General features: G+C 34.0%; 1 protein-coding gene across 1 annotated transcript; it reads left to right on the top strand.

The window, feature by feature from the left end:
• The first annotated feature begins 2,151 nt into the window (after positions 1-2,151).
• LOC148124268 (vomeronasal type-2 receptor 26-like) lies at positions 2,152-15,560 on the top strand. Its single transcript, XM_087917253.1, has 6 exons — positions 2,152-2,155; positions 3,571-3,622; positions 4,448-4,739; positions 5,078-5,938; positions 14,295-14,421; positions 14,665-15,560. The coding sequence occupies exons 1-6, from the start codon at positions 2,152-2,154 to the stop codon at positions 15,558-15,560; spliced, it is 2,232 nt and encodes a 743-aa protein (XP_087773379.1).
• The last annotated feature ends 300 nt before the right edge of the window (positions 15,561-15,860 follow it).

Genomic DNA, 15,860 nt, shown 5'->3' with positions numbered 1-15,860 from the left:
TGAGAAGCCCTCCTAATGCGGAGCAAAGCTGCAAATATCACACTAATTAATAAAATACAATAATCACCCATGTCAAATAATTTCACTAAGCAACAATCAGCCTAATCAATTAATTACACTAAGCTCTAATCACAATCAGCCTAATCAATTAATTATACTAATCGCTAATCACACTGGTCAATTAAATTCACTAAATCACTAATTTTACTAATCAAGTTAAATTACATAAATCACTGATCATTTACACTGATCAGTAATCACACTATTTGCACTAAACATTCCAACCACATTAATCAATCAAACAATAAGTCAATTAATCAATTGATCAATTAATTATTTTATAGAAATTGTTTTAGAGACATCATTATCTAATCATTGGTATAGGTTATGAGGTAGAAAAGTTATGTTTTGAGGTAATGAAGTAATCAGTGCTTAAGTATTGAAGTAATGAAACAGTATTTATTTATTTATTTAGTTCCAGTGCAAAATCATCCCAGTACAAACCATAGTAGTAATCTCTACTAATTACTCAGTGGGTCATATTATTAAAATGAGGATCAGACACAGTAAAATACAATAAATGACACTCTAGAAATGCTCATAGCTTAATGGAAAGAATACATTTGTTGCAACAGAGTGAAACTATTTTTAAAATGGCTTGAACATGGTTTTTGGTGAAATCTCCTTAAACTTAAATTTATATTTGCCTCCCTGAAAGAAATTAAACAGGGAGCAGAAAGTCATTCTTTTAGCATAGACTTTCTGCCTAACCAGCTAACTAGTTATGGTAATCCAAGTAAAGGAATATGATTGCACATTAAGCAGAAAAATCACCCTTTCACTGTAGATAGCATTTATGTGCTATAGGGCAGCATGTAAATTTAACAAATAAAATAAATAAAAATAATTGAAAAGGGGAAGGAGATATTATTTTTATAAAAATGATATAACCTATATGAATAAAAGAGGAAAACAATATGACACAGAAAACTGCTTTGTAATTAGATTGCAGGTTCCTAAGAGGGAATTTATTTATAAGTGGCATCATGCACAGTTGAACTTAATAATTGCATAGAAACATTTTCCCTACATTGTTCACTTATGGACAGAAAAAGGGTTAGGGCTAACATTAAGTTAATAAGCATTTTGGTGACAAGAGTTGAGTGAGGGAATTATCAGCAAATCTTTAATGCAAATCATTAAGGAGAAGGTGTGCTTCTAGTCCTTCCACAACCACAGCTGAATGATTTGAGGCCTCTTCTCACTCTAGAAACGAGAAAATAACAAATCACTTCTAAAAAAATTTGCAAGAAAACTTCTCCAGGCAGACTCTCACAATTGACCACAATTCAATGGAAACAAGAAAAAAAGGAACAGTTAAACAAGTGTTTCTTCAAGCCAGCAAATTTTATGAGGTGTGGATTTCATCTCCCAACTTCAGCATGCTGGTTCGGGGAGATAACAGAATAACTTGGGTGGTATTCTAGTCCAACCCCTTTACTCAGGAAACCCTACACCAGTTCAGACAAATGGTTGTCCAATCTCTTCTTTAAAATGTCTCGTGTTGGAGGATTCAGAATTTCTTGAGCAAGCCATTCCACCCATTAATTGTTCTAACTGTCAGGAAATTTCTCCTTAATTCTAAATTGGTTCTCTCCTTAATTAGTTTCCACCCATTGCTTCTTATCCTGCGTTCAAGTGATTTGGAGTTTAGGTTGAATGCCTCTTCTTTGTAGAAAGCCCTAAGATATTGCAAGACTGCTTCCAATCGTTCTTCATATATTTTAGCCTCCAATTACTAATCATCTTGGTTGTACTTCTCTGCACTCTCTCTAAACTCTCCACATCTTTTTACATTGGGGCAACCAAAATTGGATGCAATATTCCGAGTATACTCTTTTTAAAATTTAAAACAAAAGAAAATGGCGAAATGGGACACTTAGTTTTGATGAGAATGTGAAAAGTTAGCGTATATATACCTGATGAAATAAACACTTCCAACCTTTAAGCTCTTCATGTGAAAGAATTCCAATTCCTCTTTCCATCTGTAATGGGAAATGTCCTTTTGGCTACAGTAAAGTAAAAATAGAAGGGACATTATCCTGATCCTATGACTGTAGACAGTGTCCAGAAGGAAAGATAACTTACCAAATGGGTAAGGAAAGGAATATATTGAATATATGGGAGATTTAATAATATAAACGGGGTTAAATTTTTAATCGGTATTATGGTGACTGAAAATCTTGAGCTATCTAATCCATAATAAATAACTGTAAAATGGATGGAATTGTTTTGTGGTGTAATAAATGTTTCTTTCTTGAGCTACATACTAAAAAGTGAAATCTCCATTAAATTGCTATTTATTGTTTTTTATAAATGGCAGAAGAAAAATAAAGAAAAATGAACAAAAAAGAACAAAAAGTAAAAATAGTAGTTGTTTGTAAAAGTCGATTAGTATTTGATTTTAACTTCCATTTGTTGATTTATTCCATACTAAATTACAAAGATAGAAACTAAATGGAAAAAAAGGATAACAGACAGTGCATTTCAATTAAACATCATATTGTGTCATGTCAAGACAGAGCATTTTCTGTCATATAATGTCATGTAGTAGGATCCCCTCTAAGATATGATTCCCCAGGACATTTGACTTTCTGGTCTTTAAAAGGCCTTCCAGAAGGATGACTTGATTGGGGCCAGCCACATCTTGAGAGCAAGAATGATCTTCAAGATAAGGCCAGGGCAGAAAGTGCTTTCCTGCTAGGTCCCACCTAACAAAATGCACAGGCTTATGGGATATGGGATCAGTAAATCCTTCTAAAGCTTAAGTAATTGTTACAGTACTACTTTACAAGGTAGATCCTGTATTTAACAAAGGAGAGAACACTATGACCTCATCAGACATATTTCTTTTTCTTTCTAATTGTATTTTGCTTTCTTCTTCATGGATATAACCTCCCACTGCACCATTTTCTACTTTGTGTATTAGTTTCAAAGGTTCATAGGAGTGTTGCAGTGAGTACTGAGATGTGGTAAACATGTTTCCTTGTGATATTCTTCAAAGACAGTACTTTTGGAAAAAATAATAGTACTGATTACTAATTAAGTATAGTCAGTGTCCCTTCTACTCTATCTCTCAAGGGAATTTCAGTAGACACTGACAAAATTATGACCCTAAGATTAAGACATTACATAGCATTCACATCTGCTCAGAAATATAAAGAGCTGCCTGCATGGAGAAAAAGAAGGATTTGTGTTTGTTCTGTGATACATCCTTGTCTTAATTCCAGATAACCTTCATTGTACTATCTTTAGTAATGTAAATGAGTGCCCAACCCATGGCTTTGGTTGAATGGTAACATAGCAGTGGCCCTTTAATGTCCATAATGACTATGTATTACACTGAGTTGGTTATGATCAGGACCGTAGTTTTATGTTTTTTTCCTACCCTGTTAATTTCCCCTATTTATAACTGCAAGCTCAGTAGTCCTCTTCCAGTCATTCACAAGTATTATCAGTCTGGAGACTTAATCATTGCTGCAATTATTTTTCAAGTCTTCTTTCTTTCAGATGAGATCACTTTCCAAAGCCTTCCTTCTCATGAAGTACTTGATCAGTACATGTAAGTATCCCCCTGTCACTACTCCTCCAGCTCCTCTTCTTATTTTCCTTATTTCTACCTATACTGTATTATCTATGTTCCATTTTTCTGTTGAAATATTTCAGTTGCTAGTGGTCAATATGCTAATCCAGTGTCTATGGTTAGCCATTTTTCATTCCATAACTGGGAGAAAATCCACTTGTTCAATCACTGGAGGTTAAATTGAGACAAATCAACTTTCTAGGACACTAAAAAGATTGAAAAATTCAAAACTTGGAGATCTCAGTATAATCCCAAGCTTTTCCTATTTCATCTCAACCAAAAAGTAAAACACTAAGCCCTCTGATGTGTTTGAGAAATACAACTGACTTCCTGCTTTTAGAAAAAATTGGGCAAAATATAGACAAAACTGAAATCAAAAATTACCTTAGCATCCAAATTCATTCTGGAAGAGATATTTTATCATGAATTTAAAATCTTAAGTACAGAAGAAGAATCTTAAATACAGAAGAAAGCAGGGTACAAATGCTTTCTCAGTTTGATTTTAGCATACTGTTCCACCCTATATGTGATTCTCCATCATATAATCAAATTATGGTTTTCCAGATATTTGTTTCGGTATGTAAGTATATATGTATGCATGTCCAAACAGACATATATGCACCCACTAAGTATGTATGTATTGTGTATATGTGTCTGTATGACAGACACTATATATCTTCAGACAGTAGATATTTTAAATGTGTGCGTGTATATATGTATATACACACAGAAATATGTTTAAAATATTTACTGTCCGAATCTAAAACAGAAGTATATTCATTCAATTTATAATTCTCACTGAAGGTTCCTCACCCAAAATTACCAATACACATTGGCTCTGGCATTTGCTGTAAAGGACATCAATGAAAATTCTGGGATTTTGTCCAATGTTAGCCTCGGTTTCCACATTGCTACCAACTATCCTGAGGATTATACAACTTACCTTTTAGCAATGGAATTTCTATCTACAAAAGATAAATTCATCCCAAATTACAAATGTATTGACCAGACAAATATGGTGGCCATCATTGGAGGACCCCAGACTAAAACCTGTCTCAATATGGCAACCACTCTGTGCAACTATAAATTTCCCCAGGTAAGTAAAATATGGATCAACATGGAAAGTCCACAAGTGAATTATTTTCAAATGTTCAGTCCTGATAATCACTCCTATAAAAATGATTTTGGAAGCAAAAAATATGTGTCATTTAATTATGAGGAAGTTAGTAGATATGAAGATTATGAAGAAAGGATTCTACTTTTTGCTTGATGAGCAGTACTAAATTTGCAGGCATTATTTGGTAAAATTTTTATATTTAGGAACTTGCCTGGAACACCCACTCAGGCCCAGTCAATACATAAAGATATATGCATTAGTCCTTTATATTTTTTTTTCTAAAAAAACACTGGGTTTTCTGTCTTTTTCCCACTTAGATCACATTTGGATCACCATCCTTGACATATAATGACAATTCAGCACTTTTTGTAAAATGGATGTTCCCTGACGAGATCCACCAATTTAAAGGAATCCTGTACTTACTGTTGCATTTTGGATGGATCTGGGTTGGAATGATTTATCGGTTAGAGGAAGATAGAGAGAGGTTCATTCAAAAGAGTATTTCCATGTTTTCGGAGAGAGGAATCTGCTTTGACTTTATAGAATGTCTTCCCCAACAGATGTATGGTAATGAAGCTGCTGAAATGTTGGAGGAAGCAGATAAATTATATAGAATAATCATGGGGAGTACAGTCATTGCTGTGATTTTGAATACTCAAACTTCAAGCATAGTGACATTGAGGTTGATGCTCTCTGTTTTAGATTCTGATGATATTCCAAAGGAGAGAAAAGCCAAAGTTTGGATCATGCCAGCTCAAATGGAATTCACCTCTATTCTAATGCAAAGACCATTGCCCATTGATTTCCTCCATGGTGCAATTTCCTTTGCACTTCATTCAAAAAAGCTAATAGGATTCCAACAATTTATGCAGACGAAAAACCCAATTTTTGAAAAAGACAATGGATTTATTAGGGATTTCTGGAAAGATGCATTTGAATGCTCATTTTCTAGTGATATTTCAGCTGAGAATGCTGAAAGGATCTGCACTGGAGAAGAGAAGCTGGACACTCTTCCTAATTCTGTCTTTGATACCACCATGGGTGCACTTAGTTACAGCATCTACAATGCAGTGTATGCTGTGGCACATGCTGTGAGGGCCTTGCATGCCTCCCAACTCAAAGATGGTCAAAAATTTGATCAGAGGAGGCAGAAGCATTTCATTCAATCAACGTGGCAGGTAATATTTGCTAATGCAAAATAAAGGATGATCAGGTATAAAAGTACTGGCTTTAAAGGACTGTGTAGTAGACTGGAGATAGATGATGTGGTATCCCTCCCCCTCTGTTGAGAGAGAGCTGATCAATTTTGACATAGGGTCTGTTTGATCCCTCTTTCAAACCAGCAGTTTTCTCGGTCCAAAATGTGGACTTCGATGTCTTCAAAATTTGTAGCTCCCAGCCTCAAGCCACGAGGATCATGGTAATGTCCTCCTGAATAGACCTCATTTTCCCTGATCCTCTCCTCCCTGCATGACCTAGGATGGATAGGGGATGGGCCTGGGATAACCTAGGATGGATAGGGGATGGGTCTGACTGTTCAGCTGGCCTCTGCCCTTCCCCAACCTCCTCCACCATCTCTGGAGCCACACTCCCACTCCCTGTTGGCTGTTCCTCCTCTTCCTCAGAGTCAGTCTCCACCAGGGGCATGACAGTTATGAATACATGTAAACATATAAGAAAAATAAAAGAAACAATATACGGGAGGCATATTGGTGCACTTTTGCACGCCCCGTACAGACCTCTTAGGAAAGGAGTGAGGTCAATTGTAGAAAGTCTAAGGTTAAAGTTTTGGGGGTTTGGGGAAGAAACCACAGAATCAGGTAGATTATTACAGACATTGAATACTCTGTTGCTGAAGTCGTATTTCCTGCAATCAAGTTTGGTGCATTTTTACCTTGAGTTTGTATCTGTTGTGTGCTCTTGTATTGTTATGGTTGAAGCTGGTAGGACATTACAGTAAATAATTTTATGTTCTATACTTTGATCAGACTGAAGGCAACATAGTTCTAGGTTGACTAGGTCTAGAATTTCAAGTCTGGTGGCATAAGGTATTCTGCAACAAGTAGAGGAGTGGTGAACTCTTCTTGTGAAATATTTCTGGACTTTCTCAACTGTGCTAATATCAAATACGTAATGTGGGTTCCGGACTGATGAGCTGTATTCGCGTATTGGTCTAGCAAATGTTTTGTGTCCTCTAGTTAGATATTACCATAGAAAAAGCTATGTAAGATTCGGTTAACCACTCTTAATGCCTTTTTGGCTATCATTACAGATGATAGAGATGAGTACTCCAAAATCCTTGACAGGTTGACAAGGTCTTGACTATTCAGCCTGTATTTTATTTTCTGGTGGTTTTTTTTGGCCAATATGTAAGACAGAGCATTTATTTGTTGAGATTTGAAGTTGCCATTTGATTCACCATTCTGACATAGTCAAGGTCTTTTTGAATGGTAGCAGTATTGTCTGTGGTGCTGAATTGCTTTACATCATCAGCAAAGAGAACACAGTTACTCTTAATATGATCACAGAGGTCATTTATGTAAAGTAAGAAGAGAGTTGGTCCTAGAACACTACTTTGGGGGACACCACTGTTGACAGGTACAGAATTTGATAAGATGCTCCCAATTTTGACCATTTGTTCTCTGTTTGACAGGAATGCTTCTATCCAGTTATGCAAGTGTCCAGAGATACCATAAGATTTTAGTTTGAGGAGTAGTTTGTCGTGTACCACTGAATCAAAGGCTTTACAGAAGTCCATGTAGATTAAATCTATTGCTTTGATCTGAGTTGTGTAGTCCATGTGTTTTTTCAGTGTAAGAGTTGCAGATTACAGGATAGCTTTTTATTTAAACCAAATTGTTTATTAGAGAGTAGGTTGTTTGTGTCTGAGTGGAGGATAATGTATTGGTTAGTAATTGATTCCATGACTTTACAGGTGGCGCAGCCTAAAGAGATTGCTCTGTAATTTTCAGCTAGGCTGTGGTCTCCCTTTTTGAAGATGAGGATGACTGTGGCTTGTGACCATAGATTTGGAAAGGAGCTGGTCCTGAAAGATTTGTCAAGGATTATGCTTAGAGGTTTGGCTATGGCAATGGATAGCTCTTTTAAGAAGTAGGCACATATTCCATCTGGTCCAATCGATAAAGATGGTTTTAGATTGTGTAGTGCTTTTTCAACATTGTCTACTGTAAAATCAATATGTATTAGGTCATTTTTTAAAAAAAGTTTTTATTTTTTACAACAAACATACAAAAGAAATACATAAAACCCTCTTTCAATTGTATACATACAGTGTGTCAGTTGGTTACAATCTTTTGTGCTATCCTTTTCTTACCATTACTCACAAGTTATACAAACTGTCACCTTATCAATCTAGCTTGTGCTTATGTAATATCAATTATTAAACATTCATTTGACTAAATTATTTTTCCATCATTTTATACAAATTATTCTAATTTTAATTATGATTTAATCATACATTCATCCAATTGTTATATATTCTATATTGCATTCTATATCAATCTATTAACTTTTATTGTAAGGCTTACTCATCTATTTCTTTATCATATCTTTTTATCTAACCATTAATAAAATGATTCCCATATCATATAAAATTGTTTATCCTCTTGTTCTATAATTTCAAATGTCAATTCACTCATTTTGGCACAGTCCATGATTTTTTTTAGTAATTTCCTCCTGCATAGGTATTTTTTCATTTTTCCAATTCTTAGAAAATACAATTCTAGCCACTGTTAAAAAATTTACAATCAAATATTTCAATTCTTTACTATATATCTCCGGTATAATTTCCAATAAAAATATCTCAGGTTTAAAGTCTATGTGTTGTTTTGTCATTTTTTCCAACAATGTGTGGATATAGTCCAATATTTTTTTGCATCTGAGCATATATTGTAATACAAACCAGGTATCTGATGACATTTCCAACATTTATCCAATTTATTCTTGAACATCCTCTCAATTCTTGTCAGGGGTAAGTGCCACCTGTAAAACATCTTATACAAATTTTCTTTATATGCAGTTGACATTGTCATTTTATAATTTTGAGACCACAATTTTTGCCATTTATCTAAGTCAATCCCATATCCAAATTTTTCCCCCCATGCAATGATTGTTACTTTTACTTGTTCTTCCTCTAATTTAAACTCTAGCAAATATCCATAGAGTTTTTTGATTACTTTTTCATCAATACCTGTCAAAAATTTTATTTAAATCAGTCAACTTATCATAGATACCTTCTGTTTTAACATCTTTATCAAATCTGGATTGTATTTGCAGTTATGAAAACCAATTTATTTTTACATCTTGTTCTACCAATGCTTGTATAGATTTAAGTTCACCCTTTTTATTCAATATCTCACCAAATCTAACTGTTTGTTCCTTTTTATATATCATTGGATAGGAAAAAGCTTCAATAGCAGATATCCATAGTGGAATTTTTAAATAATATTAATATTTTTATACTAATATTAATATCTTCTACCAGTTTAGAAACAATGCTTCTCAAATATAATGGGTTCTAAAATACCCCTGTGTTTTAGTTCCCTTATACCAGAGGAAGGCATACTCTCCTAACAGCAAGTCATGTCCTTCTAAATTCAAAAGTTCTTTCATGTTATCCATTCCTTTACCCACATCAAACTCGTTGCTTGGTAGTATAATTCCCAATTGGGCAAAGTGAATCCTCCTCTTATTCTTGCATCTTGTAGCAATTTAAGTTTGATTCTCATTTTCTTCCTACCAAATGTATTTTAGCATTATTTTGTTTAAATCTTCAAAAAATTCTTTCCTAATCCAAATAAATATAAGATTCTAGGCAATACATTAATCTTAATTGTAGATATTCTCCCAATCAGTGATAATTATAAATTTTCCCATTTTATCCAATCTGTCAACATCTGTTGTTTAAGTTTAAGATACTTATCCTCCTTATGTGTGCTACATCTTGGTGTTATGTGTATCCCTAAATACTTAACCTTATTTGTGACCTGGATCCCCCAAACATCCTCCAATTCTTTCTTTTGTCTTACTAACACGTTCTTTGATAAAATCTTTGTTTTATCTTTGTTTATTTTCCTGATACTTTCCCATATTCTTCTTCCTTTTCTAACAGTTTAGGTGCTGATGCCAATGGATCCTCTAATATAAATCTGCAAAAGCTTGTAATTTATACTCTTCTTTTTTAATTTTCATTCCTTTTATTTCTTTTTCTTCTCTGATGTTCCTATTCAGCACTTCCAGTGTTAACACAAGCAACAGAGGCGACAGTGGACAGCCTTGTCTAGTCCCTTTTCTTATATCTAAAGTCTATTAATTCTCCATTGATCATAACCTTTGCAGTTTGTTTATGATATATTGTTTCTATGGCTTGAGTAAATTTTTTAGCAAAGCCCATTTGGTCCAATTGTAACAGCATAAAACACCAATTCACATTATCAAAAGCTTTTTGTGCATCTAAAAAACATCAGAGCCATTTGTTTTTCGGAATGTGCCTCATAGTATTCCAGTGTATCTAAAATTATTCTCATATTATATTTAATCTGTCTCTTTGGCAGAAATCCATTTTGATCAGGGTGAATAAAATTGTTTAAGTATCTTTTCAGTCTTTCTGCCAGAATTGAAGAAAAATTTTATAATCTGAATTTAATAGTGATATTGGTCTGTAGTTTTTAACTTGCTGTGGGTCTGTGTCCTCCTTCAGTGCAAGTGTGATATATGCATCTGACCATATTTTGGGTATTCTCTTCTTTGTCATAACTTCATTCATAACTTCTAATAAGTGAAGATTCAATGTTTCCTGGAATGTCTTAAAAAATTCCACTAGCAAACCGTCCAGACCTGGTGCTTTCCCAATGTTTTGCTTTTTTAAAGCTTCTGTTAATTCCATCATTGTTATGTAATGTTCTAACGTTATTTCAATTTCTTTAGGTATCTGAGGCAAATTTGTTTTTGTAAATATTGTTGAATTCTTTCTTCCTGAACATTCTCTTGATGGTACAGTAATAATCTTGAATAATTTTTTTCTACTCTGCATTTCCATAGAATACATGTCCTTGTTTATTTATCAGTTGATTTATCCTTCTCGAGTCTCTTTCCTTTCTCAATGTATATGCTAGCCATCTGCCTAGTTTTTTTGCATCTTCAAAATAGTTCTGCTTGGCATTTTTAATTTTTTGTGCTATTTCTTCTTTTTCCATTAGCCCCGTTTTATTTTTAGTTATGTCCATTTTAATTTTAATGTCCTTTTTTGTGGAAATTTCTGTAGTTCTTTTTCCAACTTCTTGTAGTCATCTTCCAATGTTTTAAACATTTTTTTTTCTGTTTGATATTTCTTTTCCTTGTATTGTCCATTATCAAGCCTCTTGTATAAGCTTTCATCATGTCCCAGAGGTTCTCTAATGATGTATCCTCTTTTGTGTTTTCTTCAAAGAAAAAAGTCAATTCTCTCTCAATTTTCTATTTAAAGTCTTTTTCCTTTAATATCGTATTATTGAAAATCCATCTAGATCTCCTTTTTTGTAATTTCCATACAAGTGTTATTGGATTGTGATCTGCCCAGATACTTGCTTCTATTTCATTGTCTTGTGTGTTAGAAAGCAATTCTGTTGACATCCGTATCATATCTATTCTAGACTAGGATGCATGTCTATTTGAATAAAAGGTATATTGTTTATTTTCCACATTTCTCTCTCTCCATGCATCTTTTAAGTTTATCTTACCTACCATTTGAAAGAAGGATTTTGGAAATGTCTTTCTAGCTTTCTTTGCTGTTTTTTTGTGTTTTATAGTCCAATTTGTCATTTATTATTCCAGTAAAATCTCCCATCAGACAGATATTAGCATAATCCAGATCAATTATTTTCTTATGTAATTTCCTGTTTTCGCAAGGAGATCATTCTGAAAGATTTTTCAAAGATTAGGCTTAGAGGTTCGCCTATGGGAGTAGATAGCTTTTTTAAGAAGTAGGCACTTATTCCATCCGGTCCAATAGATAGGGATGGTTTTAGATTGCGCAGTCCTTTTTCAACATTGTCTTCTGTAAAATCAATATGTATTAGATCATTGTGGTTATCTGAAGTTCATCTGGGAAATACTGGGCAAGATCCATTCCTGTTTATAAATAGAGAGCCAAAGAATGTGTTAAAGGGGTTGGCTTTAATAGTGTCATCATTGCAGTCTTTACCTTTAGATCCTTTCAGGGGTGGGATGGACCTTGAGTCTTTTAGTTTGTTGAAGAAAGTATGGGTAGAATTGGTGCATAGAAGGTTTTCCTCTTGTTTAATGTAATAATTGGTGCATTCAGTCTTTACTTGGTGGCATACATTTTTTTATCGGCTTTTGAACTTGGAAACATGATCAGATTTGTTTTTCTGCCAAAGTTATATCTTTTTGGATTGAAGCTGCCTTATTGTTATGGGTAATCTGTTTTATCTGGTTTTGGGAGTTATTATTGGTACATATAGTTTGATGATTCTTTTGACTTCAAGTAAAAATATCTTGTAATGTTTTATGAAGGAATTTTTTTGTTTCCCCAGTGAAGAAATCTCCACATATTTCACGGCATTGTATTGGATATGCCACATTGCTTAGTTTGTAATCTGGATTTTTTTTCTCATTTCCTTCTTTTTTGGACAGTTAAAAAATGAAAGAATATTTATTTATTTGTATTTCATATTTTTATGAAATACCGCCCCTCATGGACCACCCTTTTACATATAATTATTGGCTTTGTTATATGAAGAAAAGATTTTTTTTAAAAAAAAAAACTACCATTAGTTTTCAAATATGATCTGAATGATATGAATAACAAAGATCTTTCATGCAAAATTGGATGTAGTTTGAAAATGAGATGAAGATATTGAAAAAGTTTAAATATATAACTTATGTTGTATATTCATGAACTGGGATAGAGCTTGGTAACAAGGTCAGCCAAAGAATATGCATGGTAACTAAATTAGCCAATGGGGACAATTTGGAAACTGAAACTAGAAATAGCCTAGGATGGAAATTGAAACTAGAAGTAGCCTAGGCATGGCTCTATGTTAAGCTGTGCAGCTTTGAAGCCATTGAGTTCTGAATCTGTCTATTGAAATGAACTGCTTCTCTCTTCTGCTTGTCTGCTGAACTAAAGTAAATGCAAAACTAATTTGCTTGTCTGCAGAAGTGCCTTTCAATATATTTCTGTCTGAGTTTGCTGCATGTTGGAAAAATCTACAACTGGTTTATAAAATCTACTTATTATAAACATAATAAGTGCTGTAAATAAACACAACCATCTATGTTTATTTTTGTGGAGCTGAATTAATGCTGCAAAACTCTGAATATGTACTTTATGTATGAAATAATATGTAAAGCTTGCTATTTAATCTACAACCTGTATATTTAACAGTTTCAAATGTAAAAGTTTGTAAATCAATAGCATGAAGAAAATTTCAAATTTAAATGGTTCTAAATAATTTTTTATTTGTTTTTCAATTAAAAACAGTGTAGATTGATTTAAAAAATGGCATTCCATTGACTGTAAGCAAAACAGAAGGAGTTTAGGTTTCTCCATATGATTTCAAGGAATCCTGTTAATATTTATATTACTTTGATTTTTCATTCAGCTCCACCATTTTTTGCAGCAAGTCTCTTTTAACAACAGTGCTGGAGAACAGGTTTCTTTTGGCCCCAATGGAGAATTTGAAACTGGGTTTGATGTTTTCAATTGGGTCACATTTCCAAACAAGTCCTTTCTAAGAGTCCAAATTGGAAGCATTAATCCCATGGTTCCCGCAGACAAGTTCCACACCTTTTCTACCATGGATGCTGTTTGGCCTCTTGTATTTAACCAGGTGTGTTTCGTTTTTCAGTTTTTAACAAATCGCGTCTTCATTCATCCACAGAAATAAATGATTAAATGACTATCATGATAACAACCTTTGCATTTAGCAGCCTCAAAAAATTTTCTATGTGATGTGAACATAAACTGCTAAAATATAAATGGATGACTTAAAATTGAAATGCCCATAAGTTTTGATTATCTCCAATGCAAAATCATCACAATAATTGTAGTACTAGATTTTGGGATTAGACAGTTGAGCATATCAGTGCATTAGCATTGAGTTCAATGCAATGAAATTGAGATAAGCTAAGACAAAGCAATAAGATAAATTGGTATATGATAAAACAAAATGCAAATATATATTAAAAATGAATATTTCAGATCAAAAAAAGGATGTGCTTGTTTCTCAAACTTAGCAAATTTATGAGGTGTCGACTTCAATTCCAAACTTGAATATACTGGCTGGGGAATTTTGGCAGTTGAAGTTCACACCTCTTCTACTTGCTGAAGATTGAGGAACAAATTAATTGCATTGAATTGAATTTTAATGAATTTGAAACAAAAGAAAATGGTAAACTTGGACACTAAGGTTGATGAGGATGGGAAGAGTTTGGGTGTGTATAATTGATGAAATGGACACTCCCAACACATATATGCTTCATATGAAAGAAATCTCATTTTATTTATAATAGACAATGCCTCTTTCCATCTGTAATGAGAAATGTCCTTCTGGCTCCAGCAAGGTAAAAATTGAAGGGAGATTATCCTGCTGCTATGACTGTAGGCAGTGTCCAGAAGGGAAGATAGCTGACCAAATGGGTAAGCAAAGGAATATGTTGAATATATGGATAAATTAATAAATATAAATTTATTAAGTATAAGTATTATGGTGTCTGAAAATCTTATCTGATAGGTTGTACCCTTTAGTGCATTTTGTATATGATTTTCAAAGAAAATAATATGAAGTCATAATATCTCAGTAAACAAAGTATGCTATTAATTCTCCATGCTTAAAACCTATCATGGTTCTGTGAAACAGTTTTATTCGTTCTTTTTCCCCAGACTTAGATGACTGTTTCCCATGTCCAGAGGATCAATATCCAAACAAGTGTCAAGATAATTGCCTTCAAAAAACTGTCACTTATTTGACTTTCCAAGAGCTGTTGGGTATTTCTTTGGTAATGATTGCAGTCTCCTTTTCTGTCGTCTCAGCTGTGGTCCTGGGAATCTTCATTAAACACCAGGACACTCCCATTGTCAAAGCCAACAACAGGAACCTCACCTACACACTTCTTATTGCTCTCCTGCTCTCCTTCCTTTGCACTCAGCTCTTTATTGGGAAACCTGATCGAGTAAAATGTCTCTTGCGACAAACTATCTTTGGCATCACTTTCTCTATAGCTCTTTCTTGTATTTTGGGTAAAACAACCATAGTAGTTCTTGCTTTCATGGCCACAAAGCCAGGCTCCAAAATGAGGAAATGGGTGGGGAGAAGGATGGCCAACACTATTGTCCTATCTGTCTTCACAGTTCAGTTCACCATCTGTGTAGTGTGGTTGGCCATGTCTCCCCCATTTCCAGATTCAGACATGCACTCCATGATTGAAGAAATTGTCCTGGAATGTAACGAAGGTTCAACCACAATGTTTTATACTGTCCTTGGCTTTATGGGGCTCTTGACCACTGTCACTTTCACAGTGGCCTTCTTGGCTAGGAATTTACCTGACAGCTTCAACGAAGCCAAATTCATCACCTTCAGCATGTTGGTCTTTTGCAGTGTCTGGGTGTCATTTGTTCCCACCTATTTGAGCACCAAGGGAAAATATGTGGTTGCTGTGGAGACCTTCTCCATTTTGGCTTCAGCAGCTGGATTGCTGGGCTGCATTTTTTCTCCCAAGTGCTATATCATTATTCTGAGACCTGATTTGAATAAGAAGGAGCAATTAATAAAAAAATAAAACTGATATTTATATCTTGAATGAAGATAAATTGGTTATTCTCCATATAATATAATGGCTTTGGGTTTTGTGGGGTGCTTTGGGGATTCTGTGTTATTCCCTCATATCCTCATATAAATGTGACCTATAAGACAATACCTTGATATATAGGGATACAGATATATGTCCCTATTACACTCATTGTGAAACTATAACTGATAATTTAGCACATCACCTTTGCTTTGCATGAAGATTCCCATGAAAATAAGACAAACCAGGAAGTTAGACAGTACTGGAAAAATAAACATACAGAGAACCTGC

Source organism: Pseudonaja textilis, chromosome Z (genome assembly GCF_049901715.1).
Source record: "Pseudonaja textilis isolate UNSWEBS1 chromosome Z, rPseTex1.2, whole genome shotgun sequence".
In the NCBI taxonomy this organism is placed as follows: domain Eukaryota; kingdom Metazoa; phylum Chordata; class Lepidosauria; order Squamata; family Elapidae; genus Pseudonaja; species Pseudonaja textilis.
The sequence above is the reverse complement of the archived record's forward strand: the minus strand, read 5'-3'. Positions and strand labels throughout refer to the sequence as shown.

Bases quoted from the DNA above. Each gene is read 5' to 3' on its own strand.
- LOC148124268 (XM_087917253.1), top strand. The intron at 4,740-5,077 runs GTAAGTAAAATA...TTTCCCACTTAG, and splicing joins GCAACTATAAATTTCCCCAG to ATCACATTTGGATCACCATC. The intron at 14,422-14,664 runs GTAAGCAAAGGA...CTTTTTCCCCAG, and splicing joins GAAGATAGCTGACCAAATGG to ACTTAGATGACTGTTTCCCA.